We start from the raw sequence: 18,063 nt of genomic DNA on the forward strand, positions 1-18,063 counted from the left end.
TGGCCCATATTTGTGCAGCCCATGTCAAGGGGGTTCCGTCCAGTCCGGTCCATTTCCGTCGCACACCTGCCCTGCCTTTCCTTCCTTAGTCACTACTCTTTCTCCCACCTAGCCTCCTCTTCCCCTACCCGACTCCACCCCACTGCTCCACCTCGCCTCTTGCTGCCACCACCGGGGCCGGTGGCATCTGCCTCCGCCCCGCCGCGGCCGCGGCCGCACTTCCGCCGCGGCGCGGCACGGCCTCCCCTGCTCGGCTGTCGGCCGCGGCGCGGGGAGATCAGATTGCCGGAGAGGAGGGCGGATAGGAGCGCGAGCGCAGATGGGGGCGCTGCCCATGGAGGAGGATGCCTCCGAGCCGGAGTTGTCTCCAGCGGTCGATGTCTCCGCGGAGGGGACCCTGGTGTGGCTGCGCCGCCCCAACGGCACCTGGTGGCCCAGCATCGTCATCTCGCCGCAGGACGTTCCCAGCAACTGCGCCACTCTGCCGCGCTGCGCCGCCACCCCCATCATGCTCCTCGGACGCCGCCGCGACGGGCAAACCTACGTGTATGCTCTCCTCTATCCTCTTCCTACTCCCCCCGACCTAGTTAGGGTACTAGTGTGTCAGTCCTCGCCTTGCCACTTCCAGTGAAATTAACAAGGGGATAATTCGTTGCCACAGCGACTGGTGTAACCTCGACCGGTGCAAGCGCGTCAAGCCCTTCCGCTGTGGGGAGCCCGTGTTCGAAGAGCGCATCACCAACGTCCTCGCGGCAACCGGCAACAAGACCAGCTGGAACTCCAACAAGGGCAGGTACGCTCGCATGGAGGACGCCATTCTCCAGGCCCTCGACATTGAGAGGGAGCGCAAACTGGAGCCAACAAGCAAGACCTACCTTCATGGTGGTACCTGCTCGCCCGACCCCAAAATTGAAATCCCCAACGGACAAGTCAAAGATGCTGCAGCAAGTGATCCTTCTACTGACAACCAGCCGCCGCCGCCACTGCCTCCGCCCAAGACCAAGAGGAAGCGCAAGACGCCCTATGACTCCGAGGACGATGTGCCCAAAGGAGGGTCCCGCCGTATGAGGGACCTCAGGGATATTGGATCCAAAACTGTTCCCCCAACGGACTTCCCCCATGCCCGCACAATCTCTGCTCCCAAGTATGATGATCTGCCTAATGTTGACCGGGTGGAAACAAGTATGCTGTCTCCTGCCTCCACAAAGAGGAAGCATGCAGCTGTGCATCAGGACCAGCCCTGTGGAATCCCCAGGAAGAAGGATAGGTCCCGACCTCTATCAGAGCTTTGCAATGGAGACATTTGGGATGGTTCCAGATCAAATGGCCACAATGCCAATGAAAATTTCTTGAGTGTGCCTACTTGTTCAAGCACCTCTTCTGGCACTTCGACCTTGGATTCTTCGTTGGACCTGACCAGCTGCCATCGCCATGCCGCATTCAAAACAGATCAAGCAAAGGGCACTGAGACATCCTGCATGACCAGGTTACTCACTGATGATTTCCATCATGGGGGTGATTTAGTCGAAACTCCACTTGCTGGACGAAGTATCTTGGAACCAGGTAAACCTGCTTTGCTAACAGCAGCAATTGTCTTTTAGGTTGTCCAAGTAGATGTATGACCATAGGTGACCGCTTGTTTAATTTCAATAGTTTCTGGAAGATACACACAGCACTTGTATTAGATAGTTACACTGCTAATTTGATATCCCTGCTGCTGTTACCTCTAGCCTGTGTGTTTTGTTGATGGGTCATGTTTACCATATGGCAATTTTCTTGTGTCCAAAGTCCCACTGAGCTAAGTATAGTAACAGGGACACCATCTGGCCTGCCTGCAGTTGCCCTTTTAAATATTGCTGATCAGAATCATACTACTCTCTGCTGATCATAGTATGTTGACATTGTATAAAACTGATTCAACATTTTTTTTGTGGAATAGATAGATTATTGATTGCTCAGTATACAATATTTGATTTATTGTTATGCCTTATTTGTTCTTACTTAGATGCACTGTGGTATCTTGACACCTAATCTTCTGAATAGCTGGCATGTGCAATTTTTTCTTCCTGTTTCTGAACTTCTAAAGAATGCAATACTTATCAACTGAATTTTCACCAGATCATTTGCAGAAATATCAACTTTGTGGGTCGGCAAAGCACCCTACCTGGAAACATAATAAGCAAGCTGATGACTGCAGCAAAGCTGTGAAATGCGACCGCAAAAATATTAAGATGAGAACCATAAGCTCTGTTGATCAGGAGGTCAACAACAGGACAAGAGACTCTGATAAGCACGAACACCACAAAGCAAAGACAGTAAAACACAAAGCACCAAGAGATGAGGCTGTCCTTTTGGAGAAAAGGCTGGACAAGCATTCTTTGAACAAGACCTCTGGTGCTGATGGTAAACTACATCTTGCTGTGATTCCTACAGATTTAGATTGTATTGGTGCAGTTGAGCAGCAACGTTCTAAAAGCAAGCATGATCCTGAAGAGTCATCAGAAACCATGAGCAATCGTTCGAATTGTGATAGTGGTTCAATAACATCTCTGATGTTTGAGCTGCCGCTACAGGTACTGCCACCCCAAAAGAAAGCATGGGATCTTGAAAGATGCCATGCCGTGAAGCCAATCAAGACACTGCATTTGAATCCCATCCTTTATGATGTGGAGTTGAGTGTCCTGGGGAGCAGCAACATGGGGCGTCGGGTGCCCCTCGTTTCTCTTATGAGTAAATGGAACCGTAAGCCCGTTGTGGGGTATCCAGTCTCTGTGGAGGTCTGCTATGATGTGTTTGACCATCCTTTATCAAGTAGAGATGACCAGCATCCAGTGACAAGCAGTGTGGATGGAATGATACTGAAGAGGGACGAAACGGAGGGCCTGCAGTACCTTGTGCCACCACCGCCACAGGCATGCCGGGCAAAATCCAAAAACCGCAGCAGAAAGACCTCAAAGAAAGAAGTGGACAAGTTATGGCAGCCGCATACGAAAAAGCCAGCATCCTCATCAAGAAAGATGCGGAGGCTTTCCTCTTTTGCTTCGGGTCAAAGAGATGGCGGCGACAGGAAGTCGGCAGTGGGGAATGTCTCGGGAGCAACTGTCGCATGCATCCCTCTCCGAGTTGTTTTCAGTAGGATTAATGAAGCCCTAAGCTTCCCAGTTAAATGAGGATGCCCAGGCTGAGTGGGCTGCCTGGGGGAGTCGAGGGGGCCTCTGGTCCTAGGTGTTGCTGTTGTGGCCTTAGCGTTGGGAAAATGCTAGTATGGCCTAGTATAGTATGGTGATGGATGTATCATGTGGATGTGTTTTGAGCCACATCACATTAGATGTTGTAGATGGGCTTGTGCTGCGGCGCCCTTGCCAGCAACAATATTTGATGATGGGCACATGATCTGACGGTGGAAGCAGATAACTAGTGTAGTGTTTTGAAATCTGCTTTTAGTGTTTTGGTGATGCAACGCTGTGCTGTACTTATTGGAACAGTTGCTCTGACCTCTGAGCCTTCCTGTGCCGTAATGCCGTTGCAGCCAAGCTGCACTGTTTGGGAAATCGTGCTGGTGATCTTTATTTTGTTTATTATTATGTCCTTCCCGATGGAGGTTTTATAAGAGTTTCATGTAGTTAAATAAGGTGCTATGTTACCATTTTAGATAATGTGATATTGGATTAATGAGAAGAGAGATGAAATTATGTATGCAAGGTTACAAACCCTTGTAAAGTCTTAGAATCAAATATGATGAGAGTCTATGAAATAACAAAGTGAAACAATGGATTGTGGAGTGAGAGCCCGTTTGGGAAAGAGCTCCGAGATGCTCTGGATTTAGGCACTGTAGCGCTATTGCAGCACCCTGGAGCCGGTGCCCGGTGGAGCTATATTTTCGAGCTCCATTGGCTCCACCTCTTTCTCATTTCATTTGGGGCCTCGTCTTGTGTTCGGGCTTCTTGCTACGGTGAAAAATAGTGTCACTAAAGTACTCTTTACTGTAGTGTGGAACTGGCGAAGCTCTCTCAAATGGGCTCTAAGTTTCATCTATGGGTGGTTTTTTTTTTAAACATATATGGGTGGTTTTATTTTTGTTGACACGGTACTCTTACAAACAACAAAATAAAATCATCCGTTACGAATAACCTTAGTGCCCGTGTGATGGTATCATTTTGATTTCTCCCGTCCTCTATGTTGGGCTGCACCCAACAGCCCCAAAAAAATTATCAGCCGAGAAGAACGACATGGCAGCCGGCACGAGCACGCTCCGCGACTGTGTGGCATGAAGAGAATCGATCGGTCTGGAAAAAAAAAATCCGGGATTCCTTCCTTCCTTGCGTGCAGACGAGGGAGGCGGCAAAAGTAAAAGCAAAGCCAAGTTAGGAGAGAGCGGCGCTTACTTAAATCCCAATGCAAGTGCAACGAAACGAGCGACTCGTTTACATTTTCCACTGACGCCGACCCTCCAACCGACTGATGCCTGATCGCAGCAGCGCCGTGTGATTAGTCCTGCAGGAGTATTATTCGGTATGCTTAGAGATGAACAGCAGGTAGCTTGCGTCTAAGCATGCACAATGGATCTCGATGTGGGCGGCCATGGCGCTCACTGTCACTAGCTCGGAAAGATCACACTATACTGCACGCCAGGCGATTGAGTTGATTTGGTTTCCACGCTGCACGCAACAGCGACCAGACTGCCTGCCTGCTAAACAAAAACGAAAGATCGTCTGTTTCAGTTGGTCTCCCGCCCCTTCCCTCTTCAGCTCAATAATTTGCTTAGTCATTGTATGTGTATTGTGTACTCCTACTGGCCTTCGGTTGAGATTCGTACTGCCTTCGATTCAAAATGTATGCCGTTTATTTATGACAACGGCAGGTCAGCTTTGACCAATAATTTGCACGGAAATATAATACTACTTCCAATAATGGTAAAGTATTTTTCAACTATGAAACCGATAAACCCGCAAAAAAAAAATGAAACCGATAACATCTAGGAGTAGTATCTTTGTACATTATTATAGTCTGTAAAGAAATGTTATATCAATGGTGAAAGTTTTAAAAAATGATCGGCAAAAATCGTGTAGTAGGTTCTAGTCGTAACTGCGGGTTAACCAAAGACGGTTGCATTGTATTACGGCACGACAAAAGGAAATAGTTGCGTATACAATAACACAGAAGGCACGTACGGTACGATGGTACGTATAAAAGGAGGAAGAGCTCGGGCGTTGTACAAATACAACTCCCGGGCTTGGCTTGGCTTGCGCACATCAAACTCAACCGCCCGCGCGTTGCCTTCCCTGCTCTGCTTCCTTCCTGATTCTCGCAGCAGGCGGCAGCCAGCCATGGCGGCGACGACTCGCCTCCGCTGCCTCCTCTTCCCCTTCCTCGTGCAGCTCCTCCTGCTGCTCTCGGCGGCCGCCGGTACCCGGTGGCAGGACTTCCTCCGCCTGCCGTCGGAGGGCGATGGCGCCGCCGGGACCAGGTGGGCGATCCTCATCGCCGGCTCCAACGGGTACTACAACTACCGCCACCAGGCAAGTTTATCTGCCGGTTCCTGGCTTCCTGCTACTTAGCTGTATATAGGGATATGCAATCATATAGAGGGATTGCTCTGCGATAATCTGTTCCGTATTCAATCTTCACGGTTCGATCCGTTGCACATGCGATCCTTGTGTGGTGGTTAACCGCAAGCGCGGTTGCGTGTGGGCGCAAGCGAATTGAAATTGACCTGCATCCCCGTGCTCGATGACGAACGTGCAGGCGGACGTGTGCCACGCGTACCAGATCATGAAGAAGGGCGGGCTCAAGGACGAGAACATCGTCGTCTTCATGTACGACGACATCGCCGGCAGCCCCGACAACCCCAGGCCGGGCGTCATCATCAACCACCCGGCCGGCGGCGACGTCTACGCCGGGGTGCCCAAGGACTACACGGGCGAGGACGTCACCGTCGGCAATTTCCTCGCCGCGCTGGTCGGGAACAGGTCCGCCGTCACGGGCGGCAGCGGCAAGGTCGTCACCAGCGGACCCGACGACCACGTCTTCGTCTTCTACAGCGACCACGGCGGGCCCGGGGTCCTGGGCATGCCCTCCGACGACTACCTCTACGCCAAGGACCTGGTGCGCGCGCTCAAGCAGAAGCGCGCCGCCGGCGGGTTCAAGAGCCTGGTCTTCTACCTGGAGGCGTGCGAGTCCGGGAGCATCTTCGAGGGCCTCCTGCCCAAGGACATCGGCGTCTACGCCACCACGGCGGCCAACGCCGAGGAGAGCAGCTGGGGCACCTACTGCCCCGGCGACAACCCCGGCCCGCCCCCCGAGTTCGACACCTGCCTGGGCGACCTCTACAGCGTCGCCTGGATGGAGGACAGGTAGTGTTCAATTCGTTCTCAGAACTCTCTGTCGACATTGTCCATGTCCAGCGTACGACCTGCATCTCTGAATTAATCTACTACTGAGCTGCTGCTGGCTTGCTTTGCAGCGATGTGCACAACCTCCGAACCGAGTCCCTGAAGCAGCAGTACGAGGTGGTGAAGGACCGGACGTCGGCGCACGGCACCTACAGCCTGGGCTCCCACGTCATGCAGTACGGCGACCAGCGCCTCGGCACCCAGAGCCTGGCCCAGTTCATCGGCACCAACCCCGCCAACGACAACGCCACGTTCGGCCGGGACAACCCGCTGCGCCGCTTCTCCGGCGCCGTCAACCAGCGCGACGCCGACCTCATCTACTTCTGGCAGAAGGTTCTCTGTGATCGATCAGATGGATGCAGCTCTCTTTCCTTTTGCATGATCTCTTTGAATTCTTCATAGATTTTCTGACGAACTGACACTGTGATTTTCTTTCTGACGAGGCCAGTACAAGAAATCGGCGGAGGGGACGCCGGAGAAGGCGGAGGCCCGGAAGCGGCTGCTGGAGGTGATGTCCCGGCGGTCCCGCGTGGACAGCAGCATGGAGCTCATCGGCGCCCTCCTGTTCGGCTCCGAGGAAGGCTCCAGGGTGCTCGGCGCCGTCCGGCCGGCGGGGCAGCCGCTGGCCGACGACTGGGACTGCCTCAAGGCCATGGTGCGCGCGTACAAGGCGCACTGCGGCCCGCTGGCGCAGTACGGGATGAAGCACATGCGCTCTTTCGCCAACATCTGCAACGCCGGCGTCGGGGAGGAGGCCGTGGCCAAGGTGGCGTCGCAGGCCTGCGCCGTCGCCCGTTGACCACCACGTATATATGTGTTGCATTGCAGACATCTCGATCCGCATGTGCTGCAACAAGATGTGGATATACGGATGTGGTTTGCCAATTTCAATTATGTGCAGTCACTGTAAATAATTCATTCACAATGAACGAAAGGTGTTCAGTGATTCTCAGCTTCAATTTTAGTTTCCTTTCCTTTCTCAGAAAAGAGAGCAGTAATTCTTTGCTCCTCCCTTTCGGGTATACAAACGACTAGTCAAGTCATCAGAACTTTTAGGCGAATTTTGCCCTTTTCTTCCCTTTTTGCCCTTGCTAAATATAAATGCTATGACTGTTACGAATTAAAAAGAATCCGAGAGAGTATTCGATTTACTGCGTTTTGAGAAACGACTGCAAACTCTGCCGAAGCTCCTCGATCGGCCCATACGAGTTGGGCCAAAACATTCAGTGAAGACAGATGGTAGCAGTTCCACAATTTTCCTTCCCCTACAGAAAAAGGATTGGCACAGCGAGTTCATCTCAATCGAAAGATAAACAGCACCAAATAAAGAGCGTGGCAACTCCAAGACCCCAGATAGCGACGATGAGACAATCACGTGGCATGGCAAATAATCCTTACTGTTCTCTCTGCTCCAAATATCTAGGTTTGATTCGATGCATACATGTAAATTGTAATAGATTGGCAGGTCAACATACCATCTCTGTTAAACACAGAACAAAGAGAGGAAGAAATCCTTTTCAAGGATACAAAATTAAAGTTCCCGTCTTAAGCATTGTACCAACATGTATTTAGCTACAGATGTACTATTACAACAAGGCCATCATTCTGACAGACACCTGAGTGCACGTATTTACAATGAACAAAACATCAGGTCAGCCAATTTAGGGCAATTATATATAACTAGAATAACCGGTCAAAAAAATACAGCAGCTAGCACTAATTGTCTAGACTCTCAGCTAAACATGTATATAACTCTACCAATCAAGAAACATACAGCATACAATTGAGTCACGAGTCATTTTGTTGCCTCTCCCTCTGTATCGACTTGAAAATTCGCGCTGCTGATTCTGAAGCAGTACGTGAAGTGTGTGGAACAACCCTAATGACTCGGCCAGGATTCTCCCTGATCCCGGTTGAAGGTTGAGGTTGAACATTTCCAGCTGAAGATGAAGGGAAGGGTGGCGCAGGACCCCTTCCTTCACCTTGCTGTCTATCAAAAGGACTGCTTGCACTGCTCCCTTGCAGCTCACTGCCCTTTGATGCATGGAATCTCCAAATGCCAGCTGACAGTGCTTCGCTTCTCAAGTTAGACATGTTACAAGAGCTCCGTGAATGCTGCTCTACGTGTCCATTAGGCCGTGATGCTGCAACATGACTCACTTGCTGTGAGGCTGACACTGCTGTGTTCATCACCGGCATGCTAAAGGGCGGGAAGTACATCGGCGGCATGGGTGGCGGACCAGGAACACCCATGTGTTGTGGTTGATTAGGCATAGGAATACCATAGGGTGAACTCATGAAATCTCCAGCTGTGGAAGGGAGGCTTACTGGAGCACAGCTGGCATAAAATGGGGCCAAGAAGCTTCCTGCTGGAGGGCAGTGCCCGGTATAAGGTTTGTAGACAAGTCCTTCGGATGGAGACATGACAGGAACTAGCCACTGATTCGGAGGTGGAGGAGGAACGCACCAACTGTTCTGCCTGTTGTCAGGAGTAGGAATCGTGGGAGGATTACTGGTAACAGCACCATTTGCTGCAGCTTGATTGTTATGTTGGACCCCAACCACATCATCTTGAGTTGGTGAAGGCTGGTTTGCTTCGGTGTTATCTTTTGTGTGCTCTAGCTGCTGCAGAGTTGGTTGCACGTCATCCTTGTTTTTAGCAGATTGAAGCTGCTTTTCAGCATCTTCTCCAGGCAGCTTTTTCTTGCTCGTCACCAAGGATTTGCCAAGGCATGGGTCGCCTTCAATAAGTAGATGTGGAGATGCCGCAATCAACTTCTGCACCTGCTTGCAAATCAACACAAGCAATGGTTAAATCAAATTTTAAACTCAAAATTACACGTAAGTTCACCTGCCCATAAGCATGAGCCAGCAGAAGTTCATTTATTTGCCGCGGACTCACTTTGATCAATCTATGCAGCTCGAATACTTGGACAGCAAAAACCCTCTGCTGACTGTATAGAGTTTAAAGAGAAGCGAGTGTAAACATCGAGAAAAAGGAATTTGTAAAGTGATTAAACTTAATATTTGAAGCACACATCTGACAAAGAAGGAAAGGCAGTCATTATACAACATCGCACAAGGACAAGGTGCACCAATTTGCATCTCTTTTCTTGTCTACCTATATATCCGTTAAGTTCCTAATTCATGTGTTGAGAGTGAATTTGAAACGAAACAGTATTTAGAAGAAGGGTATGTTGTTCTAATCCATATAGCTCCATTTGTGGTTAGCAGGAACAAAGCTTGAAAACAGAGATAAATTGTTCGATGGTAAAGTAGAAGAATCCAGATTCAGAGAAGATATGATGGACACAAACTGTTTAGCCCAGTCAGTCAGACACTAACTCATGCAATGGTCACCAACACAGTATGTGCTCACAGACCATTTAATATTACTGAAACAGTAAAAGCATGGTTTTGATTTTTTTTCAATACTTACTTGACAATAGCTCTTCTGGCTTTCCAAAAATGATTTGGGCCAATAGCACCGACGACATCATTTGGAGAAATCTCCATTTCAGGTAGAGATTCCACCGAGGAATCAGACAAATCATCGTTTTGATCCACACCATGAGGTGACCTTTTCCTCTTCTCACCTGTCTCTCTTAAGCCATGCTCCAACATATTAGAATTACCATTCTGTTCCATATCAGCATATGGCTTAGATGATGGTGCCATTTTAGCTTTTGGAGGGTTCTGAGGCTCAACAGCATTCTCCTTCCTGCTCTTACTATGGTAACTCTCGATTTCAGAATTTTTCGTATCAACAACATTATATTTGTTCAGCCTGTCCCTGAATGAAGATACTTTTGGGTCTTGTCTCCCCAACTTCTCTTTTGATTTTTGAAATGATGAAGTCCTCTCTTCGATTTCCAAGTCTATCCTCACTTGTGCTGACTCTTTCTCCTTAATTCCAGGAGACTCCCTTGATTTCGCATCAGAAACTTTCATTCCTTCTAAGTGTCTCTTGTCAGTGTTAGAATATTTTGTAGACGATTTAGATATTGCAGCCACATTATTATATGGACTTGTGGTAGGGAAGGGGGTGACCTTTTCTTGAGTGGAATGTGGAGGCATCACAGAATACAACACCGAAGGAACTGTAAAATCATCATCATTAGTCAATTTCTTCCCCGAAGAAGTCCTATTGATGTTCTCTCTATGTTTTGAACTACAATCTGCAGTTGGTCCTGCAGCATTGGTATCCTTGTTCTTAAAATGTGTTGATTGCCTCCCAGATTCTGCTCTTGTTGCATTGCCATTGGAGTTGGCATTCATATGATCTGATGAACGAACAGGTTCAGTTGAAGCCACACAAAATGATGGGAAGAGTGGTCTATCGCTCCCGCCAGCCTAGAAGAAAAGGTTCAGGTCAGCATGTCATAATTTATAATGGTATGAATATAAATATCAGGTCATATGCCAGATGAACCCCCTCCACACAAACACCAATAATTATCCAAAGAAGCAATTGCGACCAAAAAGGGAAAAAAGAGAACCATAATACTGTTATAGGTAAGGTGTATACTGTATCATATTTCTGCCACCATCTAGTCCTACATACCAAGTGTGGATAAGCACACAGCAAGAAAGACAACAAAGCACCTTTAAAGGAAAGCTCAGGACAGTAACTGGAGTAGTCTTTATTCATTCCATGATCCTCTTTCTATGAATGGAAGTTGGTATTGTTTAAACTCAGCATTAGGGATGAACTAAATTGGGTCATTGGGTCGACCCAAAATTTGCTAACATGAACTAAAATGGCATGCCACATAATTAATTTAGGGGGGGGGGTGAGAAATGAACTAAAATGGCATGAGCATGATACGTAATTAATTACCTGACCCCTACAAACACCACTAGGTATCCACTTACATCCCCATTCAACAAGGAAAGTAACCAAGGAAGTATCTAAAATTACTTTAAATTTATTGATCTTGTAAATTTATGCTTTACACTCTCGCATCCTTAATCACTTAAAGCGTGATCCAATTATAGCCCCTGCCAAATGTTTACTTACTATGCTATACCCTCCGTTCCAAAATGTAAGCTGTTTCAGTTTGTCCTAAGTCAAAACAATTTGACCCAAGTTTATAGAAAAATACACCAATATCTAAAACATCAAATCAATTTCGTTAAATCCACCATGAAATGTCTTGCAGTGCTCTTACTTGGTATTGTATGTGTTAATACATTTTTCTACGAACTTGGTCGAAGTAAGAGATGTTTGGCTTAGAACAAAACTAAAACGACCTACATTATGGAACGGAGGGTGTACTAATCATATCAGAGAAAACAGCTGGTGCCTACGCAGCTCTAGAGCATAAATACATTCTTTTCACTAGTAATAGGCCTTGGTTTTTGGTGTGTAAAGGTAATCCTATCTAAATGATTGAATACTATCCTTTTTCACTTGCCTCAGGTCATCTCTGTCACACCTCACTGGTGGGGTTAACAGTACATAGGCATCAGGCAACATTTCATAGAAATTGATAAAGGGAGACAATCTTGTGAGGATAGGCATAGTATTCAGCCAGAGATTTCATTTGTGAAACGTTTCATGATTCAGTCAGGCGGGGAATATCATCGACCGTTTCAATAAAATAGTTACTAATCCTAAGTGGGTACAACAGGTTCAACATTTGCTGTGACAACTTCCGCATTTCTCATTTCTGACGAGCTGGGATATCCCTGATGGAAACTGTGCAAAGTAATGGTGTATGTATACCAGATAACTCACTTCTCTTCGGGCCAAACTACTCTCCCAAGCATACTGTATACCATACTGTACTGTACTCCCTAATTCATCATGGCATATAGTCGGTGCTACCATCTAACAATCGACCTAACAAGCAAGCTAAAGCTGGACTGGTAGAGACAGGCATGCGACACACGCAGACTGAGATGGAGCCATGTAACGAAACGGGGCTGACCTGGGTGGCCGACGTTGATGGCGCGCCGGAGGTTGCCGCGCCGGCAGCGGGCCGGTGCGCGTGCCACGGCGGCGCGGGCGCGGGTGCTGGCGCGGCGGCGCTCAAGCGGTGGGAGGGGACGCTGAACTGCTCGTAGAGCGCCATCTTGTTCCTGGGCGGCGCGCGGGGCCCGCCCTTGACGGTGTCGTTGACGTGGAGGCGCGGGAAGAGCGGGCCCATGACCTTGTCCGGCGCCTCATCCTTGCCGAGCCCCCGCCTCATGGCAGCTCCGCCGGCGGGCCTAGTAGCAGCGAAGCAGCAGCGCGGCACCGGGCGCCGCGGCCACGGCCATGAGTTTACAAGACGAGGGAGGGAGGGGGAGGCGCTGATGATCCTCCGCGCGCGCGCACGCCTCGCGGGCGAGAAGATCCACCACCAATCCCGATCGAGGCAGAAATCGGCGAGGCTTGCGGGAGGAATCCGATCTCCGCGCGGCAAGCGGGGGGTCCAGGGAGCGGTGGGCGAGACAGGCGGGGGCTGGAATCGGGGACCGGCGCCAAGGAAAGGTGGAGAAATATCTGGGCGCAGCAGCTGCCGCGGGCCGCGGGGGTGGAAGGGGAAGGGGAAAGGAGGCGGACGACGACGACGGGGAGACGACGACGGTGTGGTGTGGAGGATCTTTTTTGTTTTGTTTTGTTTCGGGAGGATATTAATTAATTTTGCTGCTGCGGAGTGTGGAGGGGTGGGGCTGGGGTTGCCACATGGGATCCTCATCCATACGGCTCCATGTCCATGTAAGAAAAATAGAAAAATGGAAGCAAAGCAGGAGGGAGACGCGGGACCGACCGCGACCGCTCTTTTTTCTCCCGACCGCTCCGGCCGCCTCCCGTGTAGTGTACCCAGATTCTGCCTTCGTCTTGGATCGTCTCGTCTAGCACCACATGGCTATTTTTGTTGCTCCATTTTATCCTCTTCTCTACGGGAATATTTCTAGTGCAAACCATAACTTCATTAAAACTCGTGCAAATTACGGCAAAAAGATAATTTAAATTCATAAAAAATCACACATCTAGATGATATGATGGTACACAACTTTGTAAAATATTTTGTCCAAACTCGACTTCGTCTGTGAGATATAAAAAGAACAAATTTCAAGCCAGAAAGTTGTCCAAATGATTTGTTAAAAATTTATTATTTTTATATCTAACAAACGAAGTCGAGTTTGGACAACATATTTTATAAAGTTGTGTAACATCATATCATCTACATGTGTGATTTTTTTGGTGAATTTAGACGACCTTTTTGCCATGGTTCACACGAATTTTCACGAAGTTGTGGTTTGCACTGGATATATTCCCCTTCTCTAGACATCTCTCTCACCAGCCCCTCTTCCCCCCAGATTTTATAATTACTAAACAGAATCGGCCGTGTTTAGATGCCAAAAAAATTTGAAAAAGAAATATCACATCACATATTTGGTCATATGCATGGAGTATTAAATGAAGTCTATTTCAAAACTTTTTACACGAATAGATTGTAAATCGTGAGACGAATCTAATGAGCCTACTTAATCTATAAATCGCAACAGTGATGCTACAGTAACCATCCACTAATCATGGATTAATTAGACTCGTTAGATTCGTCTTGCGATTTACAATCCATCCATGCCAAAAGTTTTATAATAAAAATTCATTTAGTATTCCAAAATAATAAGATTCTCTTTCAAAAATTTTACCCCTAAACATCTCAACACTGACTCATTTTGTTTGGCAGAGCATGAGCTTGATTAAAAAAACTTTTACACAGTTAACTTACCTTAAACTTCGTATATCTGAAATAGGAGGTATGTATGAACACAATCAACTGTAGATAGAAATGGTAGTGGATCCTAGTCCTAATACTCTTTCTACAGTCCAAGTTATTAGCTATTAATCATCCTTAGCTTAGTAAATATAAATTATTAGCACATCTCTTTTTGAATCTACTAGTTCTTAAAATTTCTAGACTATATTTTTAGATCTTATCATCCATAGTTGCGCGCACTAGTAAAATCATACACCATATACTGTAAAAAAAATCACGAGCATCAGTACCTTTATGTGTATCTCAGACCTCATACACTGCTGACTTGCAACTTTTGAGCTTCGAGCCAGTGCTACCCCATCTTTGGAGCATGAAACAAAAAAAAAAACAGTGCTTTGCTAGCTAGGCTGGGGTCTGGGGACGTCTTGCATTTTAGGATGCAAGAAAAGGCTCCTAAATTTAAGCTGGTCCCACATAGTATTCTTTTTGTGAACTTTTTCTTCTCTCTATCTACTAGTATAATAAATAATATTTTTTGTGAACTTTTTCATCTCTTTACTAGTATAATAGTGTTAGGCCGGTTTGTGGCTAAAATAGAAGATATCCGAGGGTCCGAAAGGCCCACGTTGGAAGGAAGCATCTCCATCTGGCCAATCACCATCACCTATGGTTAGCGAGTGGGCTCAAGTGCCCAACACCGCGGTGGTGGAGCCCCCCAACCACACACACGGGCACACAGCATTGAGGCTCTCCGCACTCATCACTCTTCAAATTCACTCTCTAAAAAGAATATTCTTGCCTGGTCATCGAGATTTTCTTCTCTATATTCAGTTTCTCCGCGTTCATTCACTCTCTATATCTACTCTCGATACCAACTACCAGCCGTGGGACCCACACGTCAGATTTTTTTATCTCTTTCTTTTAACCTTTTCACTTCTCTCTCCTCCTCCCATTCTCTCTCTCCCCGCATCTGGACCTCGGCGCCCCCGGCGACCTCGCGGCGGAGCAGGGGCCCCTGCCCCCCCCCCCCCGCGGCGCCCGCCCTGCCCCCCGGCCAGGGCTCTCGCCGCGGGGCGCCCCTCCCCTAGCAAGCAGGCGGGCGGCGCGGCCGGCCGAGCGGGCCCTCCCCTGCGAGCGGCGCCCGCGTCTGCCCCCTCCCCGACGGCATTCCCTTCCTCCCCCTCCCTCGCCAGCTCTTCTCCCTCCTCCCTCGTGGTGGCCATGGCGGCGCGGCGGCAGTGCCCCGCGTGTTGGCCATGGCGGACACGCGACGGGCCGGGGCGGAACGCCTCCTCGCCCGGCGGGCCGGCTCGTGCACGCCACCGCCTCGCGGGTCCCTCGCCTCGACGCGCTTCCTCGCGGGGACCGCGCACACCTCTGCCGTGAGCTCGGCGGCGTCGCGCTCGCTGGCCTCGACCTCCGGCCGCGCCATGGTGGAGCTCCTCGCGCTGCGGCCCTCCTCACAGAGCCCCCTCGCCGCGGCAGCCCTCCTCGCGGTGCTCCTCGAGCTCGCCTCGCCGCGGCCCTGCTGCTCCTCGAGCTCACCGGGGCGGCACCCCGTCGGCGTCCTCTCTCCCTCCCCACTCTCTCTCTCTCTCGTTCTCCTCCCCTGCTCCCCCCGCCGGCGTGTCGCCCCCTCCTGCTCCCTTCTCCTCCCTCCCTCCCACTCGACTCCGCGCCCCTCTCCGCGCGGCAGGAGCCCGCGCCGGCCAGATCCCACGGCGGGGCGGGGCGGCGGCCTCCGGTCTCCCCTGCGCGGCGGCCCGCGCGGCGGGGGCGACACGGCCTGCAGCGTGCGCGCGACACGGCCTGCAGCGCCGCCGCGAGGGAGCAGGGGATCCGCCCGAGCTTCGCCCGCTCGAGCTCCGCGCACGCGGCGGTGAACGGCGCCGGCGCTCCGGGATGCGGGAGCAGAGGGATGGCGGCAGCCATGGCGGCGGCGGCGCGCGGCGAGGCGGGCCGCGGCGGCACGCAGCGGAGGTGGCGGGTCCATGGCGCACGCGGCCGGATCCCGCCGGCCTTCCTCCCTCGCCGCTTGGGTCCATGGCGGCGGCGGCCCTCCGCCCTCCTCCCTCGCCGCGCGGGTCCATGGCGAGCTGGGGGCGGCCGCTCCCTCGCTGGAGCGAGGCGTCCGCGGATTCTTGGCGGCGGCGGGACCCCGAGCCACTCCCTCGCCGGCGCCCCTTTTCCTCCTCCCTCCCTCCCACTCCCTCTCCCGCGGTGAGCAGGGGTGTGCCGCCGTGCTGCCTAGCAGAGGAGGCCCGGTGCTCGGCCCCATGGCGGAGGAGGCCTCGGCCACGAGCCCCGCGGGGGCGCAGGCGGAGCAGAGCCACGGCGGGGCAGCGGGCCTCGCCAGACCGGAGCTCGGCGGGCCTCGACCGCGCGACACCCCTTCTCCTCTCTCCCTCGCTCGGCGGGCCTCGACTGCGCGAGGCTATTGGGCGGCGCGGGACCCCTTCTCCTCTCTCCCGCGCCTCGACCGCGCGACACCCCTTCTCCTCTCTCCCGCGCCACGGTGGCGGCGTAGCGAGCGGCCGCTACCTGCGCTCGATTTGCCGCGCCGCTCCGCGTCCGCAAGCATAGCGCGAGCGATACAGACCCCCGCTGCATCGTTTTTTTGCGGTAAAACGAACTTCATAAGATGTACCGTTTGGTCTACAGATCCCAGTGCGGGGCAGCCTGAAGCCTCCAGCTATCAGATTTGCTTGCTGTTCTACGCTCCAAGCAAGGGGAATATGCTTTCCCCGTTTTGCCCAAACATTACTAGTTGCTGAAAAAAATTTCTCTCCTTATCTGTGTAACAGATCGAGTAGAGTTGAGCTACCTACGTGACTGGCTTTTTGCAATGGATGTCACCTTGGATTGCAAATAATGCAAGGTCACACTCGTCCCTATTTTAGGGCATGTACTGGTTTGCTTTATTTTTTTTGCGTCTGAAATGACAAGCTCTATCTGTTTTATGCTGTGCTTGGAAAGGGGAAGAAAAGAGGAATCTCTACCAAAGTTGAGCAGAGTAGTTCGGGATAGAGATCCATCTACGGTTTCCTTTTTCTTTCCTTTTTCTATTTGAGTTGTACTTCGCTTGATTCTGGCAGCAGAAGAAAACGAGTCCAAGTCCCAAACACAATGCGCACCAGGCCAGTGCAAGCAGCCAGTGACGCATAAAAAAAACGAACGGAGCTCGAATGCGAGATTATCACTAGCAGAAAACGAGAAAAAGAAGATTCAAACCCCGAACGGACCACAAAGAAAAAAAAGGAAAACATTATAGATTTGACATCTTTTTAGGACAGCGTTACAGATTTGACTTCGTAGAGCAAAGCAAATCGACGGGAACGAGTAGAACATGTACGAGCTGCAGGGCAAAAGGATTTTGTAGGTTTTCTTTTTGTATGGCCACTGAACAAGCCACGTCGTACGTGCTCCTGCACGCTCGATCACTGGGGACCTCTTTGGAGGGCTAGCTCCGGTTTCTGCACTGTTCATCTACTGTTGACTACTATTTACTGGAGCGGGGGAGTCAAACTACAGTGTCTCGAACAGTGCGAAACAGTGCCAAGGAGCCGGAGCCCTCCAAAGGGGGCCTATTACTCACTCCTTGCTCACTGCCTCACTTGCTACTTTTCTTCTTCTAAGTGCAGGTCATGTCCCATCCCATTAAAATTTAGAGGATAATTAAATTCCTAGATTATAAAATTGGTGCTTTTGAATTTAATTATCTATAGAGCAAGATGAGGACACGAGGTGAGAAGCTGGGTATGTGAATGATATATAGCCAAATAGGGATGATGATTTTCACTAAAATACCATGCATGGATATGTCTGTCCTTTTTGGAGTCAACCGCCCGCTAAAAGCTACATAGACTGTGTAATTGATGCAATATAGGTTTGTGGATTGTAAATTCTAGATCAAACTTAATCTAAAAAAATACTAGATCAAACACTAGGTGTGTTTG

The 18,063-nt window shown here is 50.2% G+C and overlaps 3 protein-coding genes across 4 annotated transcripts; 2 read left to right on the forward strand and 1 right to left on the reverse strand.

The window, feature by feature from the left end:
- Nucleotides 1–84: 84 nt before the first annotated feature.
- On the forward strand, nucleotides 85–3,551 carry LOC120700426 (uncharacterized protein At1g51745-like). Of its 2 annotated transcripts, none has more exons than XM_039984660.1 (3): nucleotides 85–546; nucleotides 662–1,563; nucleotides 2,130–2,363. In XM_039984660.1, the coding sequence occupies exons 1-3, from the start codon at nucleotides 320–322 to the stop codon at nucleotides 2,174–2,176; spliced, it is 1,176 nt and encodes a 391-aa protein (XP_039840594.1). In that variant the 5' UTR covers nucleotides 85–319; the 3' UTR covers nucleotides 2,177–2,363. The 2 variants fall into 2 exon arrangements, with proteins under 2 accessions (XP_039840594.1, XP_039840593.1); XM_039984659.1 differs by having other exon boundaries at nucleotides 89–546; nucleotides 2,119–3,551.
- Nucleotides 3,552–5,210: 1,659 nt separating this feature from the next.
- On the forward strand, nucleotides 5,211–7,362 carry LOC120700431 (vacuolar-processing enzyme-like). Its single transcript, XM_039984667.1, has 4 exons — nucleotides 5,211–5,519; nucleotides 5,746–6,353; nucleotides 6,464–6,725; nucleotides 6,841–7,362. The coding sequence occupies exons 1-4, from the start codon at nucleotides 5,328–5,330 to the stop codon at nucleotides 7,189–7,191; spliced, it is 1,413 nt and encodes a 470-aa protein (XP_039840601.1). The 5' UTR covers nucleotides 5,211–5,327; the 3' UTR covers nucleotides 7,192–7,362.
- Nucleotides 7,363–7,891: 529 nt separating this feature from the next.
- LOC120700432 (ELF3-like protein 2) lies at nucleotides 7,892–12,982 on the reverse strand. The gene is made up of 4 exons (XM_039984668.1): nucleotides 12,326–12,982; nucleotides 9,832–10,745; nucleotides 9,295–9,346; nucleotides 7,892–9,176 (listed from the first exon to the last, which is right to left on the reverse strand). The coding sequence occupies exons 1-4, from the start codon at nucleotides 12,584–12,586 to the stop codon at nucleotides 8,181–8,183; spliced, it is 2,223 nt and encodes a 740-aa protein (XP_039840602.1). The 5' UTR covers nucleotides 12,587–12,982; the 3' UTR covers nucleotides 7,892–8,180.
- Between the last annotated feature and the right edge of the window lie 5,081 nt (nucleotides 12,983–18,063).

The sequence above is a fragment of the Panicum virgatum genome, chromosome 3K (assembly GCF_016808335.1).
Source record: "Panicum virgatum strain AP13 chromosome 3K, P.virgatum_v5, whole genome shotgun sequence".
NCBI classification, from domain to species: domain Eukaryota; kingdom Viridiplantae; phylum Streptophyta; class Magnoliopsida; order Poales; family Poaceae; genus Panicum; species Panicum virgatum.